This window comes from Phyllobates terribilis, unplaced genomic scaffold (genome assembly GCF_046119375.1).
Source record: "Phyllobates terribilis strain yellow unplaced genomic scaffold, ASM4611937v1 Scaffold_1__5_contigs__length_1240528914, whole genome shotgun sequence".
NCBI classification, from domain to species: Eukaryota; Metazoa; Chordata; class Amphibia; order Anura; family Dendrobatidae; genus Phyllobates; species Phyllobates terribilis.
Genome location: NW_027362761.1, coordinates 479,156,195 through 479,175,802, shown reverse-complemented (window position 1 = coordinate 479,175,802; position 19,608 = coordinate 479,156,195). Strand labels below are relative to the sequence as shown.

The 19,608-nt window shown below is 41.5% G+C and overlaps 1 protein-coding gene across 3 annotated transcripts in view; it reads left to right on the top strand.

Moving 5' to 3' along the window:
- The window catches only part of MSH3 (mutS homolog 3), a 252,919-nt gene extending 233,523 nt beyond the window's left edge, over window positions 1–19,396 (top strand). Inside the window, exons 24-25 of one of the 3 annotated variants that reach the window (XM_073679248.1) lie at window positions 520–694; window positions 10,010–18,266. In XM_073679248.1, the coding sequence (XP_073535349.1) occupies window positions 520–694; window positions 10,010–10,106 (272 nt within the window). In that variant the 3' untranslated portion in view covers window positions 10,107–18,266. Of the gene's footprint in view, window positions 1–519; window positions 695–10,009 lie in introns of all 3 variants that reach the window. The other 2 variants (XM_073679259.1, XM_073679269.1) reach the window with 2 other exon arrangements.
- Window positions 19,397–19,608: the final 212 nt, after the last annotated feature.

Below are 19,608 nucleotides of genomic sequence, written 5' to 3'. Positions count from 1 at the left end.
TGGCTCCTCTCTGTTGCGGCCAACCCATAACACTGGTCATGTAAAACAGCATTGTAAGCTGGTCATGGAAAACGGCACCGTAAGCTGGTCATGGAAAACGGCACCGTAAGCTGGTCATGGAAAACGGCACCGTAAGCTGGTCATGGAAAACGGCACCGTAAGCTGGTCATGGAAAATGGCACCGTAAGCTGGTCATAGAAAACCACACTACAGCATTGTGTTTGGCAGAGAAGAAATCAAAATAAGATGATCAAGTATATTCTAAAAATTCATAACTTTGCATTGCCTAAAAGATAATTAGCATTAATAAAAAAAATTGTTGTTATTGAAGATTAATGCATACACTTTCTGGTTGCCAGTCATTTTCTATTTGTAATCTGTTCCTGATGCTTTTTTCTGTAAATATCAAAAATAATTATTTGGTGTTCATGGGATATATTTCTGTAATTAATTGTACAGGATCATGTGTGTTTTTTTTTTTTAGTTTTTTTTTTACTGAGATCTTCTCTGATGTTGCAGGGACTGACCTTGCCGATAAGCCTGAGTATATCACATTTTTATATCTGATAACTCAAGGAATTGCTGCGAGGAGTTATGGATTGAATGTTGCTAAACTGGCAGATGTCCCAGAGGAAGTTTTAAAGAAAGCAGCTTGTAAATCTAAAGAGCTGGAGGGGTTTGCGGAGATGAAAAGGTAGAAATACCAGCAATATATTTTACATTCCACATTCGTAAATCAGTACACCTTCAAGCCCGCTACTGATCAGATACCGGCTAGTCAAACCTTAGGATGTAGGACAGCCGTTGATTGCTAAGCATTATCCCATTGAGGCTAATGATTGTCATCTAATTATTGACTCATATCAGCACTGATATATCCACAGTATGATACACCATTACTATCAGAATATTTGACAGAATTATGGCTGCAGTAAAAGCCTTAGTCATAGAAGCGAGGACTCTGGTCCAGTGTCCACTTTGGTACTCCCTGGGAGCCAGATCAGGGCAATGTGAATTTCCTCAGCCGACATCTTAGCCACCTCTTGCAGGCCCCACAAAGTCATGACATAGAGGCGCATTAAATAATCTAATCAGTACTTCACAAAGCTGCCAACCAGACCTCATATTTAAAGTTTTTAAGGCAGATTTGAAGATAAAAGTGATCTGATTAATTGTAGTGGCAAACACTAACATTTTTTGTTTTCTGCTAAAGTCTAAATATTAACTTATTTTTTGCTCCATTTTGACACATGTAATCTAGGACTTTATTACACTAGGATTAAGTCACAGACTTCCAAAAAAAAGAGATGATACATTTAACACACAACCTGATTTAAACAATAGGTTTTTTTCTGATATCTCATTCCCTTTAAGAGGGAAATTCTTCAAAAGCTATTTTTTTATATGTCACACATCTATGTCAGAAAATCAAATTGATGAGGTCTGTGACCTCTATGGATTTTCAGAATAGATTTGATTTAACACCAGCCAGAGATATTTATGAGTGAAAAGCTAAGCAAAAGACCATTGACCGTGTCTGATTTTCAGTAACATAAATCACTGACCAGAAAAAAAGGTGTTGAAGCAATCTGTAGAGCTCTCTTGGTGCTGTAAATCAGTGGTGATCTAACTTCACCAATTTGCCTCTTTCGCATGCACCTATGACTCGTCAAAAATCACTTTGCCAGGATTTCCCTTAGAATAAAGATCCTTTGATACCTCTACAAGTGGGAGACATTCTAGCATTAACATCCTTATTCCCATCCCCACGACAGCACCATAGAGCGAGAGGATCCGCCCCAAGGACAGGAAACCTACAGGTTTAAAAGGCGGAGCTTCTCTTCCCGCTTCGGTGGTTTCTTGTTTTTGGAGGTAGACCTGCAGTCCCTGGTGATGCCAGGGATATTCGGGACTTACTTTACTTCCCGATTGGGGGGGTGGCGTGGATTCTGGAGGCTGTAGCAGTCGTGCAGGTTCTCGTCCAGCTGAGACAATGGGGTTTGCATGCCACCTGTTGCTGAGTCGCCGATGTCCATTGATGCCTGGACCAGGAAGCTGCGACGATGTCTCCCCTTCTTTTGCCAACTGCCGCAGTAATGTTTTCCGGGGTAATTTGCGAGAACATGCGCGGAGGGAAGAAGATCGTGACCCGGAGCCTCTGATGTCATTTCTGGGGGACACAGCCTAGTAGGCGCAGCCGTCACACAGGCTGGAGATTTGAAAAATTATTCAGAAGGAGGCACCTCCGGTGTTATAAGAGGTGCGTGCCCTATACCAGTTCCTCGTCTGCAGGATGGAAGAAGAAAACCTAGCCAAGGATCCTGTTGAGGAAGCCGTCCCTCCATGCATGGGAGTTCCTACATACTGGGGTGCATAAGTCAAATACCCTTATATATTCTGGGCTAATGCTGTCTCACCTTGAATTCGTATTGTTATTGGATAGATCTAGGAAAGCACAGAATAAAATAAAGAATGTGCACTTTGCAGAGCCAAATTACAGTCATATGATAAAAGGTTGTGCCAACATTGCATTGAAAAAACATTGGCAGAAGGATCCTCATCCCTTATGAAGAAGCTGAAAGCGATAGTTAAAACAGAGTTCAGAAATTCACTTAAGAGTAGGACCCCTTATGTTCCTACTGAGAAGCAGGATAGATTTGGGGATAAAAGGTCCTACAAGGACTTGGAAGATGGGTAATTAAAAGGATTCTATTCAGATGTTTTATCTTCATACTCCTCCTCAGATGATAATGAAGGCTGTCTTTGCTTTCCAGCAGAAGATACAGATAAATTGGTAAAGGTGATTAGGGCCACAATGAAAATTGGGGACGTTAAGGAGCCCAAAACCATACAGGGTGTGATGTTTGGGGCTTTGTAGGTGAGAAAACAGAAATGCTTTCCAGTGCATAGAAACGTGTCCTCCCTGATAAAGAAGTAGTGGAAGAAGCTTCATACAAAAAAGCCTTCATTCTGAAAGGGTTAAAATATAATACCCTTTTGAATCTGATATTTGTGAGTTTTGGGAAAAGGTCCCCTGAATCGATTCTGCCATTTCGCATGTATCTCGCAAATCGGCTATGCCATTTAATGACATGGGCCTCCTGAAAAATCCTTTGGCTAAAAAAGCAGAAAGAGGGCCTGAGAGTCGGGGACAGCAGCGTGAGATAAGCTGCAATCTCAGATTAAAAATAAATGTCCGCAGGATCAGATTCTAGCCAGTTTTCCAATTATTCATACAGCTTCTGACTTTTTAGCAGACTCCTCTGCAGATGCAGTAAGGCCCACGGCCCACTCTGTTCTTTATCTAACTCCGCTCACCGGGCGCTTTGGTTGAAGAGTTGGTCAAGGGATCTCCAATCTAAAAGTAGACTGTGCAGTAGACTGTGCAGCATTCCATGTTTTCGGACCAGTGCTCTACGAGATCCTTGCAAAAGCAGCAGATACCAGGAAAGGGTTCTCCGATAATTCCTTTCAGAGGAAATCCTTTTGTCTTCTGGAAGGAGACATTTTGTGTTCACAAGGACCAGAGATCCAAGATGGAAGGTGCCAAGAGGAAAAGCTTCAATTATGACCCCTGTCCTGCTGATCCCCCAAAAAGATTTGAAAGACGATGACGCCAGGTAAGTGTGGAAGACTAAAAAGGTTTCTTCCTGCCTGGTTAGAAATTTCTATAAACTAATGGATTTCAAATGGCATAGGTCAGGCTTTGAAGCTAAAACTCAGCTGCCAGAAAGATTCTTAGTCACAGAAATCGATTATTCGAAAGCAGGGCAACAGGCCTTAGAACAGGAAGTCTTGTCCTTGGTGCTGAAGGGGGTCCATACTCAGGTTCTGGAATCAGAAAAAGGGAGAGTATTCTACAGTCCTTTTTATGGAAAAAACAGACCTCTCTTTGAGAAGTACTGTAAACTTAAGATTTAAATCGCTGTTTAAAGGTCAAACATTTAAAAATGAAAACGATAGGAAAGACTGTAAAACATATTTTTCCGAAATACTAAATGGCAATATTAGATCTCCAGGATGCATATTACCATGTACCTATCCTTCAGAAACCTCAAACATTTCTAAGCGTGGCAGTAAATGTCCCGGGGAGTTTGCATTATTTTCAGTTACAGGCTCTTCCCTTCGGGTTGTCCATGGCCCCAAGAGTGTTCACAAAGATAATTGCGGATATGTCAACCCATATCAGAGAAAGAGACATATTGTTCATCCCATATTTAGATGACTTCCTGATAGTTGGAAAGACAAGGTTAGACTGCAGTCAGGTGGTAAAACACGTATCCAGTGTCCTAGCTTCCATAGGATGGCTGGGAAATCCACAAAAAACAAAGGTTTTTCTGGGAATCCTTCTGGATTCATGCAATCAGAGATCTTTTCTTCCAGAAGGAAAATGAGACAAAATAACCAGAAGTGTTTACAGTCTGATCAGGAATCCAATAATCTCGCTGAAAGGCGCTATGTCCATCCTAGGGGTCCCTGTCAGTGTTCATTCCGGCAATTGCATGGGCACAGTCTCATTTCAGAACACTTCAGAGGGAGGTTTTGCATAAAAAGATGCAGGGAACACCTAGACAAGAGAATTTGGATTTCGAAAACAACTTGGAAGTCCCTACTTTGGTGGCTCTGCCAGGAGAATATTTTACAGGGAGTTCCCTGGGAAATCTTGAATCCGTCAGGTATCACTCCGGATTCGACTCCTTTCGATTGGGGGGCACATCTGGAGTACAGAGCCTTTTAGGGGCAGTGGTCACTAGCTCTGAGACAAGCATTCTCAAATCTAAAGGAACGAACAGCAATCAGGTTGGCTCTCATAGAAGCCCTATCTGAATTAGAAGGCCAAAACATGAAAATTCTTTTGGACAACAGGACTGCAGTGTTTTTTAGAAACAAGCAGGGGGGCACAAGGCCCAGGTCTCTGATGATCGAAACACGAAAACTCATGGACGTGGCAGAGGAAAATCTTCTGTCTCTATCAGCAGATTATCTAACGGGAAAGCAGACTATCTAAGTCACTACCAGTTAAGTCAGGACAAATGGTCACTGAACCCTGCAGCATTTCAGAAGATAGTCTTGTTATGGGGTAAGCCTCTGATAGACCTTTTTCCCACTAAAGTCAAAATGAAGGTCCCAGAGTTTTTTTTCCCTTAGATCCAAGGGAATCCCCCTGTGAGGTGAATGTTTTCCTCCACAAATTGTCTCTGGAGTTAGCTTATGCCTTCCCGCCAATCTCCCTGATCCCATTAGTTTTAAGGAAGATTCGGTCGGACCAAGCCGAAGTAATCTTGATAGCACCCTTTTAGCCCAAGAGAGCATGGATCACTTGGTTAAGGCTAATGGCAGTTGGGATATCCATGGGTCCTCCCTGAAGTCCTATACCTCCTTTCTCTTATGCCCAAGGGTAAAGAATTTCCTTTTGAAGGCGTGGTGTTTGAGCCGTAGCTCCTTGAATCAAAGATATTTTAAAAAATTTAGTTTCTACCCTGATAATGTGTAGGAAGAAGGTAACAACAACAATTTATGCAAGGGTCTGAAATAGTTTTTTTTAAATTTCTCCAATATAAACCCCTTTATGAATAACCCAGTGCCATGGTCTAGGATTTTGGAATTCTTGCAGAATGACCTTGAATTAGGATTTTTCCGTAAACACCCTTAAGGTACAGAAATCGGCTTGGGTGTTCTTTTTGACTAGAAAATTGCTGACTATCCAAGGGTAGTGAGGTTCATATAGTCAGTGATCAGGTCTAGACCCATGGTACCACCTTAGGTTCCACCATGGGACCTTAATTTAGTCTTGGATTCCCTAACTAGATTTGAGCTGATAGCGGAAATGCAGCTTAACGTTTTAACCTTTAAAGCTATCCTACTGGTGGCCCTTACCTCAGCTAGAAGGAAAGCAGAATTACAGGCTCTATCAGTAAACCAACCATTTACCAATATTCTCCCTGACAAAGGGGTCATTAGACCAGACTTAGGTTTTCTCCCTAAGGTGTCCTCAACCTTTCATAGGTCTCAAGAGATTATATTACCCTCTTTTTGTAATGACCCCAAGAGAAGGAGGCTGGACTCCATTCTTTAGATGTCAGAAGGTGTTTAATTCGGTACTTTAGAAAACACGTCTGGGTGGTGTGAAGCTACCTCTCTTTTTGTTCTTTTTCAGGGTCCAAACAAAGGCTAGGCAGCATCTAAAGCAGGGGTCTCAAACACGCGGGCCGCATGCGGCCCCTGAGGCTGCTTTACGCGGCCCGCAGGCACAGACCCCTTGACGATCCCGACCTGGTCCAGGAGGAGCCGCCGACAGCAGCGCTGAATTGCCACACAGAGACTGTTTCCCAGCACTGCATTTCCAATGCCAGCCGCTGGCCAATCAGAGGCCAGCAGCTGATATCTGCGTGTCTGCGCAGCGAGTATGACGTCATTGCCATATGCAGATGTCAGCTGCTGGCCTCTGATTGGCCGGCGGCTGACATTGAAAATGCTGTGCTGGGAGACAGTCTCTGTGCGGCAATGCAGCGCTGCTGTCGGCGGCTCCTCCTGGACCAGGTCGGGATCGTCAAGGGGTCGGACTCTGTGGTGCCTGCGGGCCACATCTGCAGGAAGGCCGCCGAGGGAACGGAGGACAGGTGAGAATCATCTTTTTTTTTTTTCTATTTTATGTGTGTGAAGAACAACACAGGGGGCACATAGCCACAAGAGGGGACCTGGATGGGGCACATAGCCACAAGATGGGGACCTGGATGGGGCACATAGCCACAAGAGGGGACCTGGATGGGGCACATAGCCACAAGAGGGGACCTGGATGGGGCACATAGCCACAAGATGGGGACCTGGATGGGGCACATAGCCACAAGAGGGGACCTGGATGGGGCACATAGCCACAAGAGGGGACCTGGATGGGGCACATAGCCACAAGATGGGGACCTGGATGGGGCACATAGCCACAAGATGGGGACGTGGATGGGGCACAGAGCCTCAAGATGGGGACCTGGATGGGGCACATAGCCACAAGAGGGGACCTGGATGGGGCACATAGCCACAAGAGGGGACCTGGATGGGGCACATAGCCACAAGAGGGGACCTGGATGGGGCACATAGCCACAAGAGGGGACCTGGATGGGGCACATAGCCACAAGATGGGGACCTGGATGGGGCACATAGCATCAAGATGGGGACCTGGATGGGGCACATAGCATCAAGATGGGGACCTGGATGGGGCACATAGCCACAAGATGGGGACCTGGATGGGGCACATAGCCACAAGATGGGGACCTGGATGGGGCACATAGCCAAAGGATGGGGACCTGGATGGGGCACATAGCATCAAGATGGGGACCTGGATGGGGCACATAGCCACAAGATGGGGACCTGGATGGGGCACATAGCCACAAGATGGGGATCTGGATGGGGCACATAGCCACAAGATGGGGACCTGAATGGGGCACATAGCCACAAGAGGGGACCTGGATGGGGCACATAGCCACAAGATGGGGACCTGGATGGGGAACATTGTCACAGGATGGGGACCTGGATGGGGCACAGAGCCTCAAGATGGGGACCTGGATGGGGCACATAGCCTCAAGATGTGGACCTGGATGGGGCACATAGCCACAAGATGGGGACCTGGATGGGGCACAGAGCCACAAGATGGGGACCTGGATGGGGCACAGAGCCACAAGATGGGGACCAGAGCCACAAGATGGGGACCTGGATGAGGCACATTAGTACAAGATGGGCGCCAGGATGGGGAACGTTGCCACAGGATGGGGACCTGGATGGGGCACATTAGTACAAGATGGGGACTTGGAAGGGGAACATTACTACAAGATGTTTTCCATTATTACTATATGATGCTAATTGTAAGACAATATTACTGTATGTGGCCAACTGGGGGAAATAAAATTGTAAAAAAAAATAAAAAATAAAATAAAGCATGAAAAAATATTGGGCACTAAAAATGCTGTTTTATATGTAAACTAAAGTAAACACAAAAAAGTGCACGTTTATTATCGCCACATCCATAATGACCCAAGCCATAAAAAAATAAACACGGCAAAAATGTTCAAAAGGTGTATACAAAAAAAATGGTATCACTAAAAATGTCACATTGAACAAAGAATGCGGCCCCCCAAATTCAAATTTTTTCCATGTGCGGCCCATATACCCAGCCGAGTTTGAGACCCCTGATCTAAAGGGACCCTAGCTTGATGGATTAGATTGGCAATTTCATTAGCCTATTCTTCAGACTGACTCCACGCTTCTGAAAATTTTAAAGCTCACTCTACAAGAGTGGTATCTATCTCATAGGCAGAAAGGACCAATGCCTCTCTTAAATAAATTTGTAGGGCGTCATCTTGGTCTTCACCGTCCTCCTTTTTTAAACACTACCGGTTGGATCTGGGTTCTTCTGATCTTGCCTTTGGGAGAAAGGTTCTTCAAGCGGTGGTCCCTCCCTAAGGATTTCTTATCTCTCTCTATGGTGCTATGAGGATGGGAAAATAATTACTTACCGGTAATTTGATTTTCTGGAACCCTTGACAGCACCTTTCCTTGTTCCCTTCCATCTATAGCTTTTGGGTTTCCTTTAATCTTCCCACTTTTCACCAAATGTTTGGTAGGGAAGTTAATAGGGAAGTATTTTGTTCAGATATATATATATATATATATATATATATATATATATATATATATATATATATATATATATATATATATATATATATATATAATATAATATATAATATATGTGTGTGTATCTCTACCTGAAAAATTAAACGGAGGTCCTCTCGTGCTCTTTAAACCACTGAAGCGGGAATAGAGGCTCCTCCTTTTAAATCTGTAGGTTTCCTGTCCTTGGGGGCGGATCTTCTGTCTATGGTGCTGTTGTTGGTTCTGAAAAATCTAATTACTGGTAAATAATTATCATTTTTACATGGGCTGACAATCATTTGTTAGCTACATGGACTATTTTTGGGGACGGCAACAAGTCCTCCTGTGTAAATGGGATGTACGGCAGACTGAAGGCAAACTGTATGGGTAGCTATTGATTACATTAAAGGGGTCATCCATCCTTAGGCTACAAGACTGCAGTCACTCTATGTGATTGCAGACTTGTTGAATCCTCACATCGCGTGTACCCAGCTATGCGCATTCTCCAATGTCGGTGGCTGGCGTGTGACTGCAAGTATGCGATTTGCTTATATGCAGTCACGTGTGGACTAGACATGCGCAGCCTCGCTCAATGCAAGTGTATTAAGCAATGCCAGACAAGTCTAGTCGGAATGTGATTGGAAGTATGCAAATCGTATGTAACCGCCCATAGGTCCTCAAATGAATGCCAATGGTCATGTTATCTCATAGATTGGAATTTGTTATGGGCAGAAATCTACTCCACTAAACCCAGATTGAAAGTTTCATCTGAGACTATTTTCTTTGTCTCATGGGCTAATTACTGACAAGTAGGTAATTGCTAACTACCTACCTGTTCTGTCTATTTCTGCCGGCTCAAAGCGTTCACAGACTGCTCCAGCTGATGATTCTGCTGCTTCATTTGACCTCCCATCACCTCCCTCGGCGTTACTGCCGATATTATGCCAAATAGCAGCTGGCTCCCCACAGTTAGGTAATTGGGACCTGGCTGTCAATAAGCATGACATCGGCAGTCACTCCATGTCAACAGAGCAGAGAGGAAGAGATGCTGCTGTGATGTCACCAGAAGCCTCTGAATCACCAGCAGGAGCGGTTCATGACCGCTGGCCAGAACAGGAAGGTAGTTGGCAACTACCTCTCTATAAGTTCTTAGGCCCATAAGAAAAAGATAAAATAGTCCCAGATAACCCTTTGAATCCTGAAAGTAGAAATATTCTGACTTGTGCCCTGTCACTTGTGATTCTTTATTTTTATTATGTTTTTTGAAAAATATATTGCTGTTAACTGTCAAGTGATTTTTTTTTTACTATACCACTGTTTCTTTCCCCTAGAAAATCAAGTACTAACCAATTTTGATTATTGGCAGGAATAAAATGAGGACATTTCAAACAGCTTGGAATATTCAAAGCGCTAAGGAACTGAAAGAATTATTGAACTTCGGATCATCTGATCATTCATCATGATAAACGAAAGCTAATGTGGAAGTCATTGGGGTGAAGGCGATGTAGGCGCTGGGGATGCGCTGAATGCATTTTTTATGATTGTGCTGCATATAAATTGGAAGATGGACCCTAATATACATGAAAAATGAGGCACCGGGGACATAAATGCTGCAGATATTGCATTATTTATTAGCCCATGTAAGACCAAAAAGAAGAAGGTTTACAGTAAGGTTGGTTGTGTTATAGGGTGGACACTATTTAAGAAACTTTAGATATGATTCTCTTGAGTATTTGGTGCACAATTCCTACTTGAAATCATGAACATAAAAAATAGTTTTTTATGTACACATTGACTAGTCATTTCCTTTTCATGCACAAATCTCGAGAAACTATGAAAATAACTGACATCCTTATTATATCTTAGCACACATCTGATCAGATTGTATCTTATTGGCTTTCATGGGCTGAAACCGTAATGATGATCTACGTGTCAATAGCTATAGTATCAAACGGAAGTGATGGTGCACCAAGCATGGCCTGCATTCATCGAGAGGTGCAGTATCTACGTGTTACAAAGAACTTACGCAGATATTCTGTAGGATATCCAGTAACCTCCTGTGTTGCTGCCCTTATAATTTCTTCAAGATTTCAGTTAAACTTCTATTAGGAAACAGTAATGTTGTAAAAAAGAAACATCTGATTTTAATATATATATATATTTTTTTAAAGTAAATTAACTTTCAGGAACATGTACAAAAAAGTAAACACAACCCATCAAACATCCACAATCTTCATAGTGTAGTTCCCATAAAAATATCTAACCTTAGTTTCGGGTGATTACTTGCTGAATGCTGGAGATCCTACTACTGGGTCCCTCAGGGATTCCCGGTTTAGAATGGAATTGCAATCTGCATGCTTGATCTCTGCTCCATCCATTATCAATGGGACTACTGGAAAAGCCGAGTACAGCTGGCAGCTTTCTCTGGCAGACCCAAAGACAATCTTCAATCTTGGGATCGCTGGTAGTCCTAGCAATCAGATCTTCCTCCCCTTTGCCTCAACGGCAAGTTATTCCCCATCCTATGGATAGGAAATAGTTTTGTTTTTTGGGAGGTAATAATCCTTTAAAAGAGTAATTAGCAGCTCACTAATCTAATGTACAGGAATAGTTTATTCATCCAGAAGTGTACCTATCTCTATCATTACTTAATTCTTGCTACTCCGTTTTACCACAAATTGCTGCAGTTTTATTGAGCATCACCTGTGCCAGCTGCAAAACCTGGGTAAAACGTGCGTATCTATTTTTCTGTTTGGTTTTCAGTCTCGCAGTAAGAATTACGGCTCAACCACGGTGTCTGAATAAACCCTATGGCTGGATTAACATGCAGAGACTTTTTTTTGTGTTTTTCGTTGTGATGGATAGGGGCATGTTGCTTTTTGTTGTTGTTTTGGTAGGGGGTGGGCGTGAAAAACACTTCAGGCAGATTTGTTTAAAAAATATACCGTACCTATATTAAAATATAAAACATACAATGCATTTTGGTTTCTGGAGTTTTAGAAGCATTTTTGAAAACCAGATTGTGTTTTGTGACTTTAGACATTAAAAGGAATCCACCACATTGTACATGCAGTCCGATCTGTAGACGGTATGATATAGAGAAGGGAAAGCTGAGCAGAATTATATATAGGTTTGTGCAACCCCATTCCTGACATATGACGTATCGGTACGCCATGGTGATCATGAGGGCATAGGATCTGTGCCCACACAATCGCTGTCGGGATCTCGGCTTAAGTGATAGCCAAGCCCCGGCTGCCACAGCCGGTGTGGTGCCCGCACCGCCCCTGGCTGTTTAACCTTTTAAATACAGCGATTGATAGCAATTGCAGCATTTTGAAGGTTGGGAGACAGATGGTGCTCCCTCTCCCACCCGATTGGCACCCTCGCAACATCATCATGGGGGCCCAGTGGTTTACATGACAGCAGGAGGTCAAATAATGACTTCCTGGACTATCTGCTACGGTGGCCTATTAAAGCATGCCAGGAACATGGTCTAAAAGGCGTTCTGCCAGTGTAAAAGTGACAGGTGTTATGCATTGCAATGCATTATATCAGTGATCAGAGTAATAAAAGTTGAAGTCCCATAGAGGGACTAAAGTAAAAAATAAATAAATATATAACTAAAAAAAAATCAAAAAATAAATTACGCCGCCAATAAATCCGTATATTTGTGTATAAACAAAAATAAACAAAAAAGTATACATATTTGGTATTACCATGTCTGGAACGACCCAATCAATAAAATTGCCACACTATTTAATCCTTAAAGTGAACACTGTAAAAAAATGAATAATAGAGTAGTAAAAACTTTTTTCATCGTACACCTGATAAAAAATGGAATCACGCACAATCAAAAAGTTGTATGTAAGTAGAAATGGTATCCCTTAAAACGATATCCTGTCCCGTAAAAGACAAGCCCCCATACAGCTCCGTCAGCCGAAAAATCAAAAAGCTATAGCTGTCAGAATAAGGCCATGGAAAAACTTTTTTTATTTCCTATAAAATTGTTTGTATTGTGGAAAAGCAGCCAAACATAAAAAAAAAAAAAAACATTTACGTGTGGTATCACTGTAATCGTACTGACCTGAAGAATAAAGCTGCCTTATCAGTTTTACGACAAGATGGAAAAAAAAATCCTGAATTACTGTTTTTTATTCATTATGACTCCAACTCATCCCGCAAAATACAAGCCCTCATATGCGTCTTTCCGCAGAAAAATAAAAAAAAATATAGCCTTCAAAATATGGTGATGCAAAAAACTTTATTTTGTTAAAAGCGGTTTTAGGGCAGAGACACGCTGCCATGTTTCTCGTGCGAGGAAACCTCGTACTAGCTGTCTGCTCTCCTGACCTGAGCATTACAGCTGCATAGAAATCTATCATGCTGTCTTGTTCAGGTCAGGAGAGGTGCCAGCAAGCCCTTTCAGTGCGTTGCGATCCTCGCACGAGTTATACGGCAGTGTGTCTCTGCCCTTAGTTTTTTTGTTTGGCTACAATCACACTATATAAATGTGGTATCGCTGTACTCGTACTGACCAAAAGAATAAATTCGTCTTATCACTTATACCGCACAGTGAACGACGTAAAAGATAAATAAAGAAAACCAGTTCTTGAGCTGCTCTTTATTTATTCTTCCTGCCTCCCAAAGATTGCAGTATGGCTCAGTTCACATTTATCCTGCACTCTACGCTAAGTGCTTTCACCCGGGTTTCCTTGTAAATCTCTGAAAAACATGATTCAGACAAAATTCCAAACGGACAATTCACTGTAATGAGGCAGATGGAGTAATTTTGAACTCCCATCTGGCCTGTGGTCCGGGGGTATCTGATTTTTTAAGCATGCACAAAAGCGCAGTCACCCAAAGTATTGTGTACCTTTGAAAGATGGACACCGCTGAATAGAGGCCAGACAAAGTCCAGAGTAGCCCTGCTATCTCATTAATGAATGGATCCATTGGGGGTTTCACCTGAATCACTTATTTCAGAGATGTAGATTGACATCCCGATGTAAATGCTCAGAGTAAAGCACAGGATAAATGTGAACTGATCCAAAATGTTCTGTAACCCAAAATGCTACCAGTAAAAGCTTCAACTCAACCCTCAAAAAAAAAATCCCCACTCAGGTCTGTCATCTGTTAACAGAATTGTAGGGGTTCTTCTGACACTTAGGGACTCTGTATATAGAGTCCGCAAACTATTCTACAAAAATTTGTTCTCCAAGAGTCAAATAACACTCCTTCCCTCCCGAGTCTCACCGTGTGGCTAAGCAGTACAGTACAGACACATAAGGGGTATTGCCACGTTAAGCAGAAATTGTGGGACAAAGGTTGATGCAATTTTTACCCGTTTCTTCGTGTGACAATGAAAAATCTGGGGTTAAAACAAAAATTTAGTGGTAAAAATTAAATTTATTTATTTTTTACCGCCCAATGGTATAAAATTCAATGACACACCTCTGGTATCAATATGATCACTGCACCCTTAGATTAATTCATTGAGAGGTGTAGTTTGTAAAATGGTTCACTTATTGGGGTTCTGCTGTTCTGGCACCTCAGGGGCTCTGCCAGTGTGAGATGGTACCCGAAAACCATTCCAGCAAAATCTACACTATAATATGGCGCTCCTTCACTTCTGAGCCTACCACTGTGCCTGAATAGTAGTTCCTGATTACATGTAGGGTATTGGCGCACTCAGGAGAAATAGTGCACCAAACTGTGCAGTCGATTATTTCCTATTAGCCCTTATAAAAATGTAAAACTTGGGGCTAGAATAACATTTTAGTGGTAAAAATTAAATTATTTTTTCTTCAACGCCCAGTGGTATAAAATACTGTGAGGCACATGCTGACTGCACCCTTTGATGAATTTGTAGTTTGTAAAGTGGAGTCACTTTTGAGTGTTCCTCCTTTTCTGGCACCTCAGAGGCCCTGTCAATGTGATATGGCACCCTCAAACCATTCCAGCAAAATCTGCGCTCCAAAATGGCTCTCCTTCCCTTCTGAGCTTCACACTGTGCCTCAAAAGTAGTTTTCGACCACATATGGGGTATTGACGTACTCAGGAGAAATTGCGTAACAAATTGTACTTTTTGTTTTCTCCTGTTACACCTTTTGAAAATTAAAAACTTGGAGTCAAAGCAACATTTTAGTGAAACGAAAAGGTAATTTTTCATTTAATCAGCCCAATGTTATACATCTCTGATAGTTATAAATGCTCACTACACCCCTAGATGAATTCCTCTAAAGGTGTAGTTTCCAAACGGGGGGTCACTTGTGGAGATTACTGCTGTTTTGGCATGTCAGGGGCTTGTCAAATGTGACATGGCGTCCGCAATCTATTCCAGACAAAATGCAGCTCCTAAATTAAAATAGTGCTCCTTCTCTTCCGAGCCCAAACAATAGTCTCCCCCCCACGTATAAGGTATTTGTGTACTCAGAATAAATTTCACAACAAATTAAATGGTCCATTTTCTATTGTTACCCTTGGGAAAAGAAAAAAATTGGGGCTAAAACAACATTTTTGTAGAAAAAATTTAATTTTTTTCATTTTCACAGCTCAATGTTATAAAATTCTGTGAAGCACCTGTGGGTTCAAGGTGCTCACCACACCTCTAGATAAATTCCTTGAAGAGTGTAGTTTCCAAAATGGGGTCCCTTGTTGGGGGGGGTTTCTCTATTTAGGCACATGAGGTGCTCTGCAAATGCGACATGGCTCCTCCTTCCTATTCCAGACAATTTTGGGCTGCAAAAGTCAAATGGTGCTTCTTCTCTTCCAAGCCCTGCCGTGCCACCAAACAGTAGTTTTCCTCCACATATAGGGTATCTGCGTACTCAAGAGAAATCGCACAACAAATGTTACAGTCCATTTTCTCCTATTACCCTTGTGAAAATGCAAAATGTGGGGTTAAAACAATATTTTTGTGGGAAAAATTAAAATTTTCATTTTTTTCTTACACATTGCTTTAATGCTTTAGGGTTAATAAACTTCTTGAATGTGGATTTGAGCACTTTGAGGGTTGCAGTTTTTAAATTTTTGAGGTATTTACTGTCACATAGGCCCCTCTAAGTCACTTCAAATGTGATCTGGTCCCTTCAAAAATTGATTTTGATGAAAAATTGATGAGAAACCTTTAACCCTTCTAACTTCCCCAAAAAAAGTTATAAAATGATGCTGATGTTAAGTAGACGTGTGGTAAATGTTAGTTATACCACATAAAATAGTTAATAAATATCTGATTTAAGGGCATAAAAATTCTAAATTTGAAAATTGCAAAATTTTCTCAATTTTTGTCAAATTTTCGATATTTTCAGAAATAAGTGCAAATAATATCAACCAAAATTTACCACCAACATGAAGTACAAGGTGTAACAAAAAAACAGTTTTAGAAACACTGGGATATGTTGAAGCGTTCCAGAGTTATTACCTCATATAGATGTGCTTTGCTGACCGAATCCTACCTAAAAAGACTGAATGCTGTCATAAATTCAAGGAGTACTTCAACAAAGTATTATTTTAAGGGTGTGCATATTCATGCAACCATATTCTTTTAGTTCTTTATTTTTCTTTATCCACTCGGAGGAGTGGGGGGGGGGAGGTTAGTTTTCAATTGATTTGTGCAGATTATGAGTGACATTAAAGGTGGAAAAAGTTCTCAAATGATTCTTCTTCTGATTTTTTCTTGCATGCCAAAAATCTTGGATTTGGTGTTGTAGACATTAGGATATAGTAATTTTAATTGAAAGATCAACATGAAATAGGGTCAGATAACACATGTAAAGTCATAGTTTTTTCATTATAAGTTTTTCACTGGAGAGTAACCACAGTGGGTGCAATGGTTGCAGTTGCACCCAAGCCCATGAGCTAACTCTGCCCAATAGGTCTGTTTATCCTATATGAGAAGAAGAGGACTATTAGATGCGTGAGTAATCACCACTTAGTGATATACATCAAACAACGCACTAAGTTTTCTAAAAAATGTGCTGTTATTTATTTTTTTTTATGGAATTAACTCCAATTAAAATCTATTCTGCTTTGACATGAAGCACTTTCATTAAAAATTCTAGCTTTAAGGTTCACCATAACCTAACGAGCACTCCTCCTGAGAACACTTTGGCAATATCACAGAAATGAATGTTCTTATCTGAAAATTACTGTCCTGTAGATGAGAGAATTCATAAGGGAGATGAAAAGTCACACAGTAGTGTGCGAAAGATGTCAGGAAGGGGGATTTAACGTCATTAAATTAAATTAGGTTTTGTTCGGAAGCTCCAATCAAGCAACAAAGCCATTTCCTCTCCTATTTAGTAATCATGTTATATACCAGCTATTTATGCGCCACTTTTGGGGCTAGAGAGGACTGGACACTGGATCACAGAAGATATGTAGCATAAGTTGACAATAGAAAATATGGAGCATGCAAATCTCAGAAAGGTTAACTCCATAATGTATCAATGTAATCAAACACCTGCACAGATGACTTTTTAATAAGTTCTTATAGAAGAACGTCACAATTCTAAAAATGTCTGAAGCTATCTGCTCACTGAGTTTTTGAAGCTTGAAAAATCACTTCAAAAATGCTTGAAAAACTCTTCCAATTCATATCCATTCTAAAACTACTTTGATGTTCATATGTTCAGTCTTTTGAAGGTTTTATTTTCCTCTTCAGGTTTTTAAAAACTCCATATGGGAAAAAAAATGTTTTTGACCATCTCAGAAAAAAAATCTTTTTTCTCTTAAAGGGTTATTCCCATCTCCAAGATCATATCCCAATATGTAGTAGGTGTAATAATAATATTAATATTAGCAAATACCTTCAATTAGAAATGTAGTATAGTTCTTCTGATTCGCTGTGTCTCTTTCCTCATGTGCAGGCATTGCAGGACCTTAGGTATCCATTGTTCCGACTACTGATATAGTGACAGTTGGTTAGCTAGTCCCTAGTGGTCATAACCATGCGCAGCCTAAAATATTACCCAATCACCTCCATGCCCAGTATATGTGCATCTAGATCTGCTCTTTGCTGGGCTACTTGTAAAAGTCAACATCTGGGACCTGCTATTCCTAGCTGTATGGTAGACCTGATGGTAATGCACCAAGCTGGCAGACAGCCATGAGCCACACATTATGTGCCCACAAGCCACATGTGGCTCCCAAGCCTCAGGTTGGGGACCCTTACATAGGGTATGTGCACATGACGTTTTTAAGACACCGGCAGACTCGCCAAGGTTTTCCTAGGCAAAGCTGTTTCAGGAAAAGCTGGTGGTCTTGCTCTTGAAGCGACTTCACTGGCAGTTTTGCCAATTTTTTATGCCTCAGCTTTACCGCTAGTGTCTTTTCTCTATATTTTCAACTTTAACCCCTTAACAACATTTGACGTACTAATACGCGTCATGCCCTGGGACTTAAGAGCCAGACCCGTATTAGTACGTCATTGCGATCGCGCGTGCACACAGGCTGTGCGGGCACGATCGCCGCCGGGTGTCAGCTGATTGTCACAGCTGACACCCGGTACTATGTGCAGGGAGCGGTCACGCACCGCTCCCAGCACATTAACCCCCGCGATGCTGCGATCGAAGTCGATCGCAGCATTGCGGTGGCAAGGGGAGGTGATCGCAGATACTCACCTCCTCTTCCGGCCTCCAGCGCTGTCTGCCGTGGCTTCCAGGATGTTGCCATGACGACCCGATGTCGTCATGACAACATCCGGGTCACCAGACAGCAGGAAGATTTTTTGGACATGCGCAGTGCATCTCCAAACAATCTTCTCCCTGTCCAGCGCTGACAGCCTGCATGGCACAGGGATGGTGCTGCATTCCTGTGCCATGCAGGCGATCAGAGAAAAAAAAGTGAAAGTCCCATAGTGTGACAAAGTAATAAAGTATAAAAACTGTCAGAAAGTGAAACAAAAATAAAAAAAAATTGCAAAAATATAAAAAAAAAAATAATCCACCAAAAATAAAAATATAATGTACCCATCAATAAATATTATAAAAAAAAAAACAATAAAAGTACACATATTTGGTATCGCCGCGTCCGGAACAACCTGACCTATCAAACTGTCCCACTAGTTAACCCCTTCAGTGAACACGGTAAAAAACAATGCTTTATCACCATACCGCCAAACAAAAAATGGAATAACACTTGATCAAAAAGACGAATATAAATAAAAATGGTACCGCTGAAAACGTCATCTCGTCCCGCAAAAAACAAGCCACCATACAGCTCCATCAGCCGAAAAATAAAAGAGTTATAGCTCTCAGAATAAAGCTATGCTAAAAAATATTTTTTTCTATAAAATTGCTTTTATTATGTAAAAGTGCAAAACATAGAAAAACGATATAAATGTGGTACCGCTGTAAATGTACTGACCCGAAGAATAAAGCTGCCTTATCAATTTTACCACACGTGGAACAGAATAAAAAAAAATAAAAAAAATTCCTGAATTGTTGGTTTTTGTTTTTTCTGCCTCCCAAAAATCAGAATAGAAAGCGATCAAAAAATGTCATGTGCCTGAAAATGGCACCAATAACCACGTCAACTCATCCCGCAAAAAACGAGCCGTCACATGACTGTCTGCCAAAATCTGGAAAAATTATAGCTCTCAAAATATGGCGATGCAAAAACTAGATTTTACAAAAAATGTGTCTTTTAGTGTGTGACAGCTGTCAGTCATAAAAATCCCATATGATTCTGGTATTGCTGTAATCACACCGACCCGAAGAATAAAGTCGTCTAATCACTTATACCGCACGAGGAACGGCGTAAAAAATAAACTCTCGGGTTAGGGTTGTGATGGGGTTGGGATTTTTTTCAAAAGTAAGAAAAAAAGATGACGATATGGCGACTAGTGTTGAGCGCAAGTGCTCGCTACTTGAGTTTGCATCGGGTGCTCTGGTATGCATTGAGTATCGTGGGTATTTGAGTGACATGCTTGAGTCTCCGCCCCATATGCTTCGCTGCCAAAAAAAC